This window comes from Leptinotarsa decemlineata, unplaced genomic scaffold (assembly GCF_025532065.1).
Source record: "Leptinotarsa decemlineata unplaced genomic scaffold, Ldec_3_MD MMD2_tig00000576_RagTag_RagTag, whole genome shotgun sequence".
Classification (NCBI taxonomy): domain Eukaryota; kingdom Metazoa; phylum Arthropoda; class Insecta; order Coleoptera; family Chrysomelidae; genus Leptinotarsa; species Leptinotarsa decemlineata.
The window spans coordinates 9,218,941-9,234,574 of NW_027412551.1; the positions used below are offsets into that span (position 1 = coordinate 9,218,941).

The 15,634-nt window shown below is 37.3% G+C and overlaps 1 protein-coding gene across 1 annotated transcript in view; it reads right to left on the bottom strand.

Annotated features, from left to right (window-relative positions):
- Window positions 1-268: 268 nt before the first annotated feature.
- The window catches only part of LOC111514164 (uncharacterized), a 41,712-nt gene continuing 26,346 nt past the window's right edge, over window positions 269-15,634 (bottom strand). Inside the window, exons 5-9 of the mRNA XM_074174394.1 lie at window positions 15,288-15,473; window positions 12,265-12,408; window positions 12,076-12,213; window positions 6,922-7,112; window positions 269-2,260 (exon numbers count right to left, since the gene is read on the bottom strand). Of these exons, the coding sequence (XP_074030495.1) occupies window positions 1,955-2,260; window positions 6,922-7,112; window positions 12,076-12,213; window positions 12,265-12,408; window positions 15,288-15,473 (965 nt within the window). The 3' untranslated portion in view covers window positions 269-1,954. The remainder of the gene's footprint in view (window positions 2,261-6,921; window positions 7,113-12,075; window positions 12,214-12,264; window positions 12,409-15,287; window positions 15,474-15,634) is intronic.

Here is a 15,634-nt window from a genome sequence, read left to right on the forward strand (position 1 = left end):
TCTGGCCCCCTGCGACATTTTCCTGTTCCCAAGATTGAAGAGACTCATGGAAGGAGGGCGTTTTTCGACGATTGAGGAGATAAAAATTGAATCGCTGAGAGAGCTAGCAATCGCTGACACAAGTGTATATCTGAGGGGGAAATACCGAAGAGGACAAAATAGAAAATGATGGATATATAAATATATTGATATAAATGAAAATTCACTTCATTTCACTCATTTCAGCTATTTGTTTCACTTATCCAAATAAAAAAAATCAAAGACAACGTTGTAACAATAATATTTATTCAACTCATTTCTAGGGTGAAGAACGCCTTAATTAAATGTGGTCAACCCACAACCATACCAATACATCACACCAAAAAACATTCACAGCAGAAATATATTGAACACAAATACAAACAGAAATAGAAAGTCTTTAAAATAGTTCACTGAACAATGTACTAGCAGAATTGAGAATTATTGTACTGAGCGGATGAAAAATGTAAAGGGTTTTGACAGATCATTTTTCACATTGTAAAAGAAAATAAACATTTTGTGGCACACATTGTATGAAACTTCGTTGATAGGAAATATATTCAGAAAATTATATCGCGCGTGTGGATGCATGAGGATTTGGAAAACGTAGAGTTCTTAATTTATTTTTTGTCTGAATTCCATCTAATCCGACAGGCAACATTCGTACATACCTACTCTAAATATAAATTCATTTATACACTATTATATAATCTAAAACTATTCATTTTCCATATCGTAGAAGATCAAAAACCCATTAAATCAAGAAAATATTGATCCTCCACAGAAAAATATTTTTCAAGGAACATTTACCTATTGTGGAATAGGTTATGATGTTAAAAACCTCTTACTTTTAGAGACGTGAAAAAATAAAATTATTCAACTATATTTTTCACTCACATTTGGGTCAATTGATTTCCGATAACTAAAGCTTTCTGTTCTTTCCTCTTAAAATCTGTTTTTCCGTTATTCAGCTGTCGCTCCCTTTGAACAAGAAACCTCAACAGTCGAAACTTTTGCGAGCTAAGGACTAACAAGGTCTTATCTTTTAACGTGTGATTCCTAACACGCGTTAACCTAATGCAACTTTACATTGGAATTTTGAAGCTGTAGAACTCATTTAATCATGTTCTTTACTCTCGATTGCTAAACCAATATCAACAATTCAAAAAAAGGGATTTTTCAGGGGAAGTAGCACTAACGAATTGTTGGTAAGTCAGAAATTTCCCAAAAGTTATGAAATACAAACACTGCATCAATGTTATTGCTATGAAAAACCCTCCAAAATATATCTCCCAACTTTTCATACTATTCAATCTTCACTGATGATGACTCGAGATTAATAATGAACTAACATTTTGACAGGTAATTTTTATCATCTAACATGAGCAAGGATATTTAAAGAAATGAAAAATACGGGTCTATATTTGAAATACGTTGGGGAAAGTCCAAGAAATACCACCCTCAAAAATATTTCCATAGCACTGAACTAAACCCATAAATCTTTTCATTTAACTCGGTCCCAGGTTTGTATTTTGAGAATAAGAGGTTTTAACCATAACAAAAATGGGCTCAACTGTACTGCCTTTCATTAACCTCTGCTGAAACTGTTAGTTTTCAGAATCCCCACGCATCTTGAATTTGACTCACTTTATATAACTATCATTTGATACAAAACCTCAAGTACAAAGCGAGGCATTGGATAATAAAACGACCTTATATCTAGAGGTTTAAGGTTATGTTTCTCTTCTAACATACGATATATCTCACTTAACATATCTTCAAGTTTGGAACACCCTGAATATCATTAACTGATTTAAAGTAAGTAGCTATCAATTATTTCATAAGACTTTTTTTTACGTGTTTGATGGATTGAACGCCAGTTGAAAAGTTCATTAATTCCAAAGAAAATCGTACAGTTGATTGAATGTGTCATAAGTTATATTTCATTTTCATCGTATTTCAATCGCAGCTGTCTCCTTAGAATTTTTCCAGAAGGATTTTTGGGAATAACGTCTATGATTTGAACCCCCCCTTCAAGTCGCTTATACTTCGCGACTTTGTCGTTGACGTACTGGTTCAGGTCTTCTACTTTCAAAGGGACATCCTTCTTCGGTACAATGTAAGCTCTGGGAACTTCACCAAAAAGTGGATGAGGGATACCTATTACTGCGGCATCTTCTACTGCGTGATAGTTTCTCAAAATAGCCTCTAACTCTGCCGGAGCCACCTGGAATCCTTTCACCTAGGAAGGTAAATATTTGAAAAATTAGAATAATGGCCTCACTTTCATTCAATGAAATAAAATAGAGTAATTTTACTATAGTCTATTTCAAAAGAGTGTAGAGTAATAAAATCTCATTAAGTATTCAAAAGCGCTACAGGGTGATCCGTCAATAAATTCTGTCACTTCCCTAGTCCGCATTGCAAAATTATGTCGTTTCATAAAGAGCAGGTAGGTATCACCCTGTTTTAAGGGATTTGTCCATTGTTATCGACGGATAAATACTGAGCCAGAGGCGCGCTAGTGGGATGATTGCCAAAAGAATATGCATTCATAAAAATTATATTAAAGGAAATAAAAATTTAATACAGCAGAACAGTGTTATTAAAAAAATATAAAATGTAACAATAAAATATATACGAACCGAAATCGGGAAATACTCACAAACACACACGAACGAACTTTACGTATTGAAACACTTGTGGGGACTTTAAATCAATTTATTCACAAAAACGACAAGAACTTTACTGGATACGTTATTTCAATTTGACACTTGAACAATACTAAAACTGTGAACTTCCCTTAACGTTTAACAACACTCTATTTATACCCTAATTGAATGTTCTAGAGATTACTAGGTACAATTTTCGAGAACCTTCCGAGAAAATAATTATTCAGACTACCCTTAATTCTAAACCCTAACCTAAGCAAAAGTGTCACTGTCACTGATACACTGGTCTCTGTCCAGATTGCTTATCCCGCTACAGTATATTTACAATTCAATTAAATTATTCTACATCAGTATAGTCTTCATCCGAAGAACTGTCATCATCCCCTGGTGTTACAATTATAGGGTCAACCACCTGATCGACCAAGTTGTCCAGTTCCCACATTTTATCTTCCTCTTTTAAAACATGCTGAATTGCTTTTTGCCAGTTTTCTGATGTGATTTCCATAATGGCTTGATCAGACAATAACTTGACATCTTTCATTTTAAATGTGGTATTGTGCCTTGCAACATATCCTTTAACTTGTGCCCATATAAGTTCTATAGGATTTAATTCGCAATGATATGGCGGTAGGCGCAGCACAGTTACTTTATACTTTTCTGCTACATCTTCTACGGCATATTTCATGAAGCAAGATTCATGTTGTTTTACTATGGCTAGTAGTTCCTTCTTTACTGAATTCGTCTCAAACTGAATACCTTTATTTGACAGCCAGTTAATAATTTCTTGCTTTCTCCAAGCTGAAGTTGGTACCTTCTCTAAGCGCCTTGAATGGTAGCTTGCATTATCCATAACCACGACCGAATCAGCTGAAAGAAATTTTAACATTTCCCCGAAGTAGTCTTCGAAGACATCCGAATTCATGTCCTCATGATAATCTCCCGTCCGGCACGACTCAAAGCTTAACAAACCTTCTTTTAAAAATCCGTCTTCGCTTCCAATGTGAGCAATTATAAGCCTCTTCCCTTTTCCCGAAGGCACTTTAATACCCGTCGAAAGGCCTTCTATGAAAGCTTGGCGAGAACTTGTTATATTTTTATCTTGCCACATTTTTTTGACTATATAACCTTCGTTTATCCACGTCTCATCAAGATAAAAAATTTTCTTTTGCTCTCTGCGGTACTGCTTTATAGTTGTCAAATATTTTCGTCTCCAGCAAACAATTTCATCACTTTCCAGTAATAGTGCCTTTCGATTGTGCTTTTCCCAGGCAAAATTCATACTTTTTAAAGTTTTCCATAAAAGTTTTCTGGATATCAAAGGAATATCGTTATCTTGGCTTATCTCGATAAATATTTTTTCAAGAGTGGGTATTTCCTTTTTAAAATAAAACGAATGAACTTTTCTTCGAATGTCACATTTGGTGTCTTCATCTAAGATTTTTATTGGTCTTCCTGATTTTCTCTTGCATGGACTTACCTGGCCTGATATCTTTCTTTCTCGCAATAATTTAAAAATCGTGGACTGTCCAATTCCAGTCATTCGGGCACATCGCTCAACACTTTCTTGCACAGACAAACTAGGGTGATCGTGTTTTATGCAATCATATACATTTAAAATTATAACTTTTTCGCAAACAGATAGCGGAGAATTTTTTACACTTCTTTTCTTTGGAGTAAATGTCCCCATTTTATAACTTTTTCACTATTTCTATATCACAATATCACTGTACGTTTAATTGGTGTAGTAACAATTACTATTATAACTCGAATGTTTAAGACACCATTACAATATATTTAAACCCTTTTTCTTAATTACCTGGGTTTAATAGGTATTGCATGATTGGTGGGCAGGGTCAAAAAGGGATTATTATAATGACATGGCACCTCGGAACTAAGTGTTAACCCTTTTTTGAGAAATCATGCTCAAGTATATGAACCCAAATTGCATATTAAATAAGTTTACAAGAACCACTAAAATTAATCTTAATCTTTTTTAAAGAAATTTTACTTACCTAAATACATGTAGGTACTTAGTTTTAGACCAAATTACTTCCCAAAAATGGCTTTTTATTATTATCTATGTCTGTAATTTTTAATTTACTTTAATTATTAAGTTTAATAATCCTAAGATTTGCCTACGCCCATGGACGACAACGAAATTCAGGCAAATTTTATGACACTTCATGATTTATTACTCTACACTCTTTTGAAATAGACTATAATTCAAATCACTAATTTTGTAAGCTATGTCATCAAGTGTACGCTGTCTGTTAATTTCTTTTTAAGGACAAAACACAAGCATAACAGGAAAGTCCTTAAGGCGCTCCCAGAGCGGTGCTTGTGTGAAAGTAGCGATTCACAATGGATTTAAATCACTGGAGAGTAAATCCCTTTGGAAAAACGTTTTTAGGAAGTTTATTCCACAGAAACGAAGTTATCCAGATGAAAAGAGTTCTTAAACGGTGAAGTTCGAGGTGTATCTACTCAAAACAATGAGCAGCCACAGTCCGTCGCGTATTTCTGATATGCACCGCTCTTGGTGGAATCAAATGTGCCAAGTCACTTGAACACCTCCTGTGAAAGTATCTATAGAAGAGAGATAAATCTCCAACCTTCTTCGATGTTCCAGTACTATCAAGGTGATGTTCGCGTCTCGAATCAGGCGGATGGCTCTTTTCTGGACGGAATCCAGAAACTTCAGAGTATGTTTGAGGGCAGAGCTCCATACATGAGAACAATACTCCAAAGAAAATCTGATCTGAGCTTCATAAAGTATCTAAAGTTGCTGAGGGGTGTACAGTGTTCCAAGCTTTTGAGAAGCGCAGCCTTTGCAATTCCAGCGACATGTTTGTGTCAAGACATTGGCGTCTATTTTAACCCCCCAACAAACTTATCGAAGTATAAAGCGGAATTGTCTGACCTGACATTATTATATCCGGTTCAGAGACATTTATCTTCTTGGAGAAAACCGATGCCTGAGTTTTCCTGGCATTGAATTGAATTATTTTCATCTCAATTCGAAATCACTTCTAGATCCTCAATAAGATTTGCAACCTCCTACTGCCGGAGAGGATGTGCCTCCGTAGCCGATGTCCTGGAATCCAAATGGAATGACGAGACAAGTTGCTGTCATCAACAAAGCAATATATTGGATTCTTGGTTTTTTCCAATAAATCGTTGATATACAATAAAAAGAGGGTTCGAGATAATATGGATCCCTGGGGAACACCAGCGTTGATGGTGAAAGTATTCGAGAGATATCCATCGACGGCCACTTGCAGAGAACGTTCTTTCAGGAAGCTGAAAAGCCATACACAGAAATGATCCGACAAGCTATAGCATCGAAGTTTGGCCAGCAAAAGATCAAGAGCGACAGTTCTTGATCCTGAATGTTTCTCAATGGCGTTATTCCAATTATGGGTGGCATACGACATGGTCACTGTAGCTTTGGGGAGTTGGTTCTTCATGTTCATACTTTCTGAGATCAGTTTTCCAAATGAATACAATCTGAAGCGATTTAAATCCAATGTAAATCGACTCTTTTGCAGCGCCCTGAAAATTTAGGTAGCTTATGATTATTACGTGGTTTGGTACATGATCCCGAATTTATATTCTCGTTAAGTTTTTTCCCCGAATGGGAACTGAATTTCAAGGCCTCTGTCCACTGAGAGCGGAAAGCGAATTGCGAAGCAACGAATTCGTGCTAACACCGTTGCACATGCACATTGTACATTGCTCAGTATTCGTAGTAGGTGAGATGATTCGTTGGAAGGGGTTTTTAATTATTCTGATGAAGAATTTTTCGCTTTGCAATTATCACTTTTGATTCATTGTCGTATCAAGCACAGGCGATATCGACGAAGGCGGGAAATGTGGGTAAATCCCATTTACGCAAAAAAAAAAGAAGTTCGGTGAATTTTTACATTTGTGGCATGATCTTCAGATTGACGATGATCACCACTTTTCTTATTGTCGAATGAGAAAAGACACACTTTGTAACTATTTTCGCACTAGATCGCAAACAAATCCCAGCAGAACGGGATCGGTTCGCAATTCGCACCTAGTCGGACGAAAACTGACTAACGATACGGGTCATGTGGATGCGGTTCCCTACCGATCCATGTGTTTGGATCGTTCGAGCAAATTCTGACGAATTGATTTCGCAACTCATCGCAGCTTTCCGCTCCCAGTGGACGAGAGGCCTAATAGTAGTATTTCGAATTGTATTTACCTTAATTAGCTCTTTCAGTCTATCAGTGATGAAGACAAGTCGTTTATCATTGTAGTAGGCTATGTCTCCAGTTTTGAACCATCCGTCCAAAAACGCATTTTTTGTTTCCTCTGGTCTATTGTGATAGCCTCTCATAACTTGCGGACCTTTCACTAACAATTCCCCAGTCTGATTTGGCCCTAACGGTGTCCCTAAAATACATTCGAATTTGGTATTCAGCAAGCAGAATCAGTTTCTTTTCAATGAAATTAGTTTCAGTTTGTGGTTTAGTTTATGGATGGTTAAATAGGAACACAGCCGCGGTCGCAGTCTATGATTTGGGGAGGGAGGTGATATTGAGAGGAAGAACAACTCAGTAGCACTTTTGTATGTCAACAACTAGCTCTGTAATCTATTAAAATATATGTATGAAACGATTATGATTATAATGGAATTATTATTGGACGGAAGAGAATGGGTTTGTTTCATGATTTTTGGTTTACAGTTCATTTCTAAATAGCGTTGTTTTCCCGTAATTATTTATTGAAAATCGGATTTTCTAGGCTCGTGACGTCACGGGCCTAGTCCCGCTTCTTGTTTGTTTGACCAATAGGAACAATACAAATAATGAACATTGCCAAATTGTAAAATTCACGGAGCGTATGAACAGTTTCTGATTCATTCAGGATTCAAAGTAAAATCACACTCATTTCCGACAACTAAATCTAAGAAATGCATTGGAAGGGAGAATTAATTATACATGGGATCCAAATAACACATAATAAAAACGTTATTTTTGAAATATCTCCGGCAGTAGACATTTTCATGTTGATATCTCAGAAATTTTGATAATGGAAGTGTATATGAACCCGTTAATGTTTAAATTCATGAAAAAATCCTCCATATGAAATAAAATGTACTCGACCAATTATTCTCACATCGTTTTTCTTAAAAACCATGGAGAGGCTATGTGAGCGGTACATAATAGATGAAGTACTAGTTCACAACCCACTTCATCCAAATCAGCATGCATATACTCCGGGAAGGTCTACTGATTCGGCCCTTCACCATGTGGTTGGCAGAATCGAGAGATCATTGGACAACAAAGAATCCACCCTGGTTATGGTAGATATCGCGGGAGCGTTTGATAAAACAACCTTTCCAACAATCACCCAGCAACTACACTCCAGGAATGTACTCCTGGTAGTAGGAGAATGGATACTCAAGATGCTCTCTAGTAGAGCAATAAGTATAAATGTAGAAGATATCACAGTGAAAGAACTGGTCATGAAGGGATGTCCACAGGAAGGGGTCTTATCACCCCTTCGCTAGCACATAGTTCTGGATACCCTGATTAATCACCTTAACAAAAATGGATTCTACACAATTGCATACGCAGATGACATAGTGCGATAGAGCTCAGGATGGGCTCAAATTAATAGAAACATGGTTTAAGGAACACTCACTGTCGATCAATCCCAAGAAGACTGAGATGGTCCTTTTCACCAGGAAAAGAAGTTTAACGGGGTTAAAAGCTCCCGAAATCTTCAAAAGCAAACTAAACTTCTTTGAAGAGGTGAAATACCTTGGTACTATTCTCGACAGGAAGCTAACATGGAACTCTCATCTACAGAGTAGAGCTAAACGAGCATACGTGGCTTATGAGCAATGTCGGAGGGCAAAGGGACGCGCATGGGGTCTTTCACCCCGTGTGGTCACCTGGATCTACACTGCAATAGTAAGACCTATGTTAACGATGGAGCCATCGCGTGGGGACCGAAAGTTCTACAAGCATCAGCCATCCAAAAATTATATCAAATACAGCAACTGGCTTGTTTAAACATCACAGAAGCCATGAGAACAACACCAACCGCGGCAATGGAATTAATCACGGGTCTGACCCCTCTGGATCTGTACGTTAAGGAGGCCATGGTAGGTACGATTGCGCACGGCTGGTGTAAATGTCGAAGTAGGAATGGGTCAATTGAGGCTGGGCCTATGACGGGAAGTGCTTACTGCGCAACCTCTGCTGCAGGCAACAAGCGATGCAATTGAACCCAGGTTTGTGTTTAATAAACCCTACAAAATACAAATTAATCAGAACATAGATTCAGATGATACGAATGCAATACGGATTTATACAGACGGCTCAAAAACCAAAGAAGGCTCAGGGTGTCGAGTGTACTCCGGATCACTAAGCCTAAGAATTAAGTGGGGAATGGGAAGAAATACCAGCGTGGTCCAAACAGAACTGGCTGGTATCTCAATCGCCACAAAAGAAAGATTATCCTGAGGTGGGTTAAAGGGCACGACAGGAGTAAAGGTAATCGCATTGCCGACTTTTTAGCCAAGAAAGCGGCTGGACTAAGAATTTAAGGACCTAGTGGCAACTACGGCCTGATGACTTCGACAATTGCAGAACTAGTCAAATGTTACACCCATGCTCAATCCTCAAAGAGATGGGATGGAATCAAAGGATGTAATCTTGCCAGGATCACCTTGGGCGACCCTGGGAAGCTGGCGCCGAAGAAATATCTGGCAATGACCAGGAAAAATCTACGCCTAATAGTAGGATTTCTGACTGGCCACTGTCAACTAAGGAAACACCTCCATAATATGGGGCTAGTGGACACACCTCTAAGCAGGATGTGTGAACAGGAATGAGACTGTCAGGCATGTCCTGTGCGAGTGCCCGGAGTTATCGTCAATAAGAGAGTGTGTGTTCGGTGAGTCTTGGGCTACACCTGCCGATATAAAGGAGATGTCTCCCAGTGACCTGTCCACCTTCCTGGAATGGAAAGGATGGACGATGACCTAGGAGGACAACTCCTTGGGAGGATGTACAATAGGTCACATGTGGCCTAAGTGCTGTGGGCTTACACTCACCCTCCCTATTCTACAGATACAGAGAGATGGTAGGTTCAATATTCACAATAGACAAATTACTCATACCTGTAGTTTGTTCCATAAGATTATACAAACAAAGAAGCCACCTTATCTTTATGAAAAAATAACTTTTCGGACTGACATTCACCACCTGGATGTACGATTCACAGATAGACTTAAGCTACCACTGCAAACAACGAGTCACTTTCGATTGTATCTCTCATGTAACAACTAGACTCTATAACAAAATTCTAAATGATTTGAAAATCTATTCCTTCATTCCTTTTAATTCAAACTGAAAAAAATGTCTTCTATCAGGTGAGTTATCCCCAAGAAAAACAAACTAGATGTGGTTCTTGCCACAAAAAAGTAACACTTGGTGTCAAAAGTATGACAATGGTTTGCATGTTGAATGTTTTATAACATATACTGAATAAATATTACTGTTCCAAATAGCTTTTATGCTTATTGTTCTATATATATATATATATATATATATATATATATATATATATATATATATATATATATGTGTGTATATATATAGTACATCCTGAAAAAACATAATACCGAAACCGAACCGAAATTTATGAACTACTTTTCATGCTGATTTACTATTAATTTATATCTGTCTCTGGAGAGACAGGCTAGACAGCACAGCGTCAATTGCACAAATCAATCTAATGCAGAGTACAATAGACTGCTGGTTGATACTGGAAGTCACAGCATTCTAGGAATGACCTCTGACATTATGCCTCTAACTGTCAACTACGAACTGCCTTATAAAGTACTGTTCCCGAGTAGAGTTTCCGAGTAGAGAGGACTGGATTCTCTGGTTCACAGAAGGATCAAATATACCTTCAGGTTCTGGTGCAGGTGTTTTCAGTCGCAGACCTAGGATAGATATATCAACCTGCCCAGGGCCCTATGCGACTGAATTTCAAGCGGAAATCTATGTTATTGAATTGTGTGCGGAGAGATTGGTAGAATTCAACTTCTTTCACTATTCAATAAAAATATTATCGGACAGTCAAATGGCGTCTTACCGAGCAACATCTCAATTGGTAGCAAATTGCCAAACAGGAATCTTCTCAATAGAAAGACTTAACCAATTGTCTCTTGTCTGGATTCCTGGCCATACTGGCCTGGGAGGCAATGAAACTGCTGACTCCCTTGCAAAGAAGGGTACTGCAGCTTCATTGGACCAGAACTTGTCAGGATTGGCTAACTCCAAGGCGTTCATTCACTCTTCGAAGCTTGAAAACAAGTAGGGATCAACTTCTATGTCTAATAGGCCTTCTTACAGGTCACTGTCATTTGGATCATTATATGCAGAAACTCGAACTATCGGAAGACAGTGTGTGTCGCCTCTGTTTTGAAAATGATAAAACAGCAGAGGACATACTTTGTGCCTCCCCGCTACGGACCGAATCAGGTTTTCAGAGTTTGGCAGAGCCACACTCTTACTATCTACTCCATTCCCCTAACGAGAATTAATATTTCTCACCGTTGGTAAATAATGGTAATAAAAAACACATAGGAAAATAATGAGAACAATTCTATAATTTTGAAGATATTCAGAGAAACTTTTGTTAACTTAATTATCAACTAGAAGTAGGAAATGGAACATTGGAAATACGCTTGAAAATTATTTGAATTGAATTTATTGGAGCCTCTGGAGACACCCTACATAATAATAATAATTGTACAATGTTTGGTTATCACGGAAACGCCGGCAAACGTTTTCATGGCTTAAGTAGATGTTGCGCGGTTATCATCGACATCGCGTATTCAACATGGAAACTACCGTTTCAATTTGACATGCAACAATTCATAGCTGCCTTGGGTTATCATATAACCAATGAAATTTTTTTCTCACTATAATGCAGAATAGAGAAATTCTAAGTTCTGAACATACAGAAGCAATGAGAGAAGTGCAACATTGGGATATATCAAAAATGCAATGAGATATTTCCTAGATTCATATCAAAATTTGACACATGCCAAATTTTTACATAAATAAAGCCAGTCTGATTAGAAACACGCTCCACTCTACTTGATATTCCGATATATTCAACAAATTGTTAGAAAATTACTAATGCCAAAATTGAAATTGTTAATATATCAATGTTAGTAGTGGAAAAAATTCTATATATACCTCGGCTGAGAAAGCTATTATTTACCTTGCACATTATATCCCTCGGTGCTCGGTGCTCGCCTCAGGATATCAAAATGCTCGGTAGATAATAGCTCACTTCTCACCTAGGTATATAATATACTATTATTTACCTGTTGGATCATCAGGAGCAATCAATTTAAGGAGAGTATTTGGAACCGGCACGCCAATGGATCCAGCGCTACTCTCTGATCGCCGCAAACCTTTGGGAGAAAACGTAACAATCGGGGAAGTTTCAGTCAATCCATATCCTGAAATAAACTCGTTTAAATGAGAAATCGTTTGAATTTCAGATAACTAACCTTGAAATACCTGTACGTCCCTACCAATTTTCTCGATAAACCTTTCTTCGTCTAAAAGACCTAGAGGAGCTGCTCCGGAAGTTACAGATATCAAGTGGGCGAAGTATTCTTTTTTCACGTCGGGGTGGGCGCTTAGAAAAAGAACTGAAAGGAAATACAGGTATTGTTATTAAGGAGTAAAGCAACGCTGTTTGTTGAAAAATTTTATAACACAGTATAAAATTATTTGATTTCGGAAATTCGCTACCAATGTCAATACATTGTTGTGAATTAATCCCTAAAAAAACTAACGCCGGCCGACGCTGGTCTTCTTCGATCCACTGCGACGTAGTCAAGGTCAAAACTTCTAGAATAATGTGTCTTCTCGAGAGTTGTTCCACCCGCTTCCAGGAAGCTCGGGTCGTAAGAGCGTTACAGTCTAGAAAGTCTAGAAAGAATAATGCGAATTGACCTAATAAGGCGATAGACATTTGAGCATTAATCTGAAGTTTAGTTAGACTTTTTGTGTTGTATTGTCAGTGTAATAGTGAAACAGAGTTGGGGTAAAATGTAACAATTTGCCCACCGCCGCATGCATTATTCGTCTTAAGTCAAGCAGTTTAATTTGGTAACTAATACTTTTGACAAAGCCACATGAGAAAAAGTCTAATGACGTCAGATCAGGGGATTGTGTTGGTCATTCGATTGATCCTAGCCTATTGATTTGAAAATATTCGATGGATATACAGTGCATTTCTTTAATATCCTCCCCCCTTTATTTTTTGAACGAGTCAACTGAAAAAATTGAAATTTGGGATAACCAAAATAATGCATGAATACTTTATTTTGACACTTAACTACATAATATGAGATAATAAGCTTGAGTTCAGTTCAGTAGATGCTCGAAATAGTTGCCTTGAACTTATTGACATATGAACATCCCATAAAAAAGTCCAAAGGTGTCAAATATGGCGAGCGTGCTGAAAATTCTATAGGACCTCGACGGCCAATCCAACGACAGATAAAAGTGGTATCCAAATAGTTTCTTACATTTCTGGAGTAATGTGGTGGTGCTCCATTTTGTTGGAGGGTTGTTGGAGGTGACGAGAGGGTTAACATTAGTTTCCAGCATTTTCAAATATAGTTCCCCTGTTAATGTTTCAAGAATAAATAGAGATCCTACAATATGATTTCCCCAATATTTCTGCCCAAATGTTAATTTTTTCTGGATATTGGGTATGTGTTTCCCGGAAAAAGTGAGGGTTGGTGTCACTCCAATAACGGCAATTTTGTCTGTGAACATTGCCGTTTAAAAAAATGTACATTTGTCTCTAAAACAAATATTGTGGAGATAGGTATGATGCCTTGCAATGGTTTCCGTCATGATTTCGCAGAATTCTGTTCTTCGACGAGGGTCATCTTCAGTTAATTGGTGTACCATTTTAATTTTGTATGGGTGATACCTATTCCTCTTCAAAAGTCTACACACAGTAGAAGGAGCCACCTCACAAACATTCGCGACGGAATAAGTAGACTGTTTAGGATTTAATACCATCTCACCAATTATTTGCACTTGCTGTACTTCCTGAATGGACCGATGACCTGAGGGCTGTTTGTTATGTACACTACCGGTAGTTGTGAATTTGGATAGAAATTTCCTCAACTATTTTCTACAGATAGGACGATTCGGAAAACGTTTTGAAAATCCTTTCGGTCTCGTGAAAGTTACGCGTCGCACCGTATATAAAAATTGCTTCAATTTTTTCTTCCAATGGAGGAGATTTGACCATTTTAGAGATTGTTGACGTGGTACCTTTCTACCATCAAAACCGAAAACTGAACTGAATGTCGTACTGACATTTTTTGTCGTTTTTGTAAACAAAAAATAACTTAACAAATCTTATCGGGTTGTTAAAATTGTCATATGGCAGATGAAAAGAAATATTTCTAGAAATGTCTATATTAATGTGTTTGTTTTCAGGAAATTATTAAATGTTCCGCTATTTTGAACGTTTCACTTCAAAATAAAGTATTCATGCATTAATTTCATTATCCCAAATTTCAATTTTTTGAGTTGATCCATTCAAAAAATGAAAGTGGAGGAACATTAAAGAAATGCACTGTATATCTCGATACATATTTATTCTACTGTGTTGTGGTATATACTGATCGATTGAGAATTTTGCACTTCATACATTGATGCTGTTCTTTTTTTCCATTTTTTTTTTTGTCTCTTTTCAGCGACTTTAGGCCATTTTTCTTTACGAATTCTAATTGAACCAAAGAGACGTCGAAACAACCCGAAAAATCAACCAGATAATCCAGTTATCCAGGCCGGGGATTTGAGGAACCTGGTGTAGACTGGCCCATCATAAAAAGTACGTGAGAAGGCGGAAGAACTGGGCGGAAGAACTGGGCGGAAGAACCATGTGGTTTTATTGTTGGAAAAGTCAGAAAGCGGGAAAAGTGGATGCTCCACGCTCTGAACGATTGATACAATTTGTCACATTTCGAAGTTCTGTTCTTTGCTATTGCGCAACTAAAACGATCCTTCTTTGGATTGGCTCGTTACGTGTGAGGGAAAGTGGATCCCTCTACGACAACAGATTGGACACCGATGAGCCACCCAAGCACTTTCCAAAGGCGAGAACCCCCAAAAAACTCATGCTCGCTGTTTGGTGATCAGCGGCTGGTGTGATTCACTTCAACTTTCTGCAACAGAGTTTTTTAATTAACTTGTATCCATATATTTTTTGAATATATGGATACGATGTTTTATCCAGCTTTATAAATGGCCTTGACCACACCAACTTATGGAAACTAAAAAAAAAATGTTATTTTAAACACATTCATCAGCAGCATATTTTTTGAAAAACATTTCGTGATAGATCAGTCATTACCTTACTAAATCGCTTTTTTTCAGAAATAAAACTTCTACCTTACAATATCACAAACCTAATGAATGTCAAAGTTGAAATAAAATACATACCTATGTGTTAATACTTCAATAATTGTATCTGTATAAGAAATTCTAAGTAACTTACTCAATGGCGGGGCAGCATATATTAACGAAATGGGATTATTCTTCAAAACTGAAATGTACAAGTCTGGAGTGAACTTTTCTAAGGTAACCACTTTAGTTCCATGGTATAGAGTGTTTATTACACTAACGGTGAATCCATAGATATGGTAGAACGGGAGAACACCAGGTGTAACGTCTTGGTAAGTATCTGGAAAAGAAATACATAAAAATGTCAGTCTAATGAACGAGTAATCAATTTGTTAGCGAACAAGTTGATGAGATTCGTTTGTTTGTAGGAAAAATTGCAGCGTTTAGATATTTCACAACTGTTACAGTTATTGATAAATTTATTATTAAAAAACTAAATGC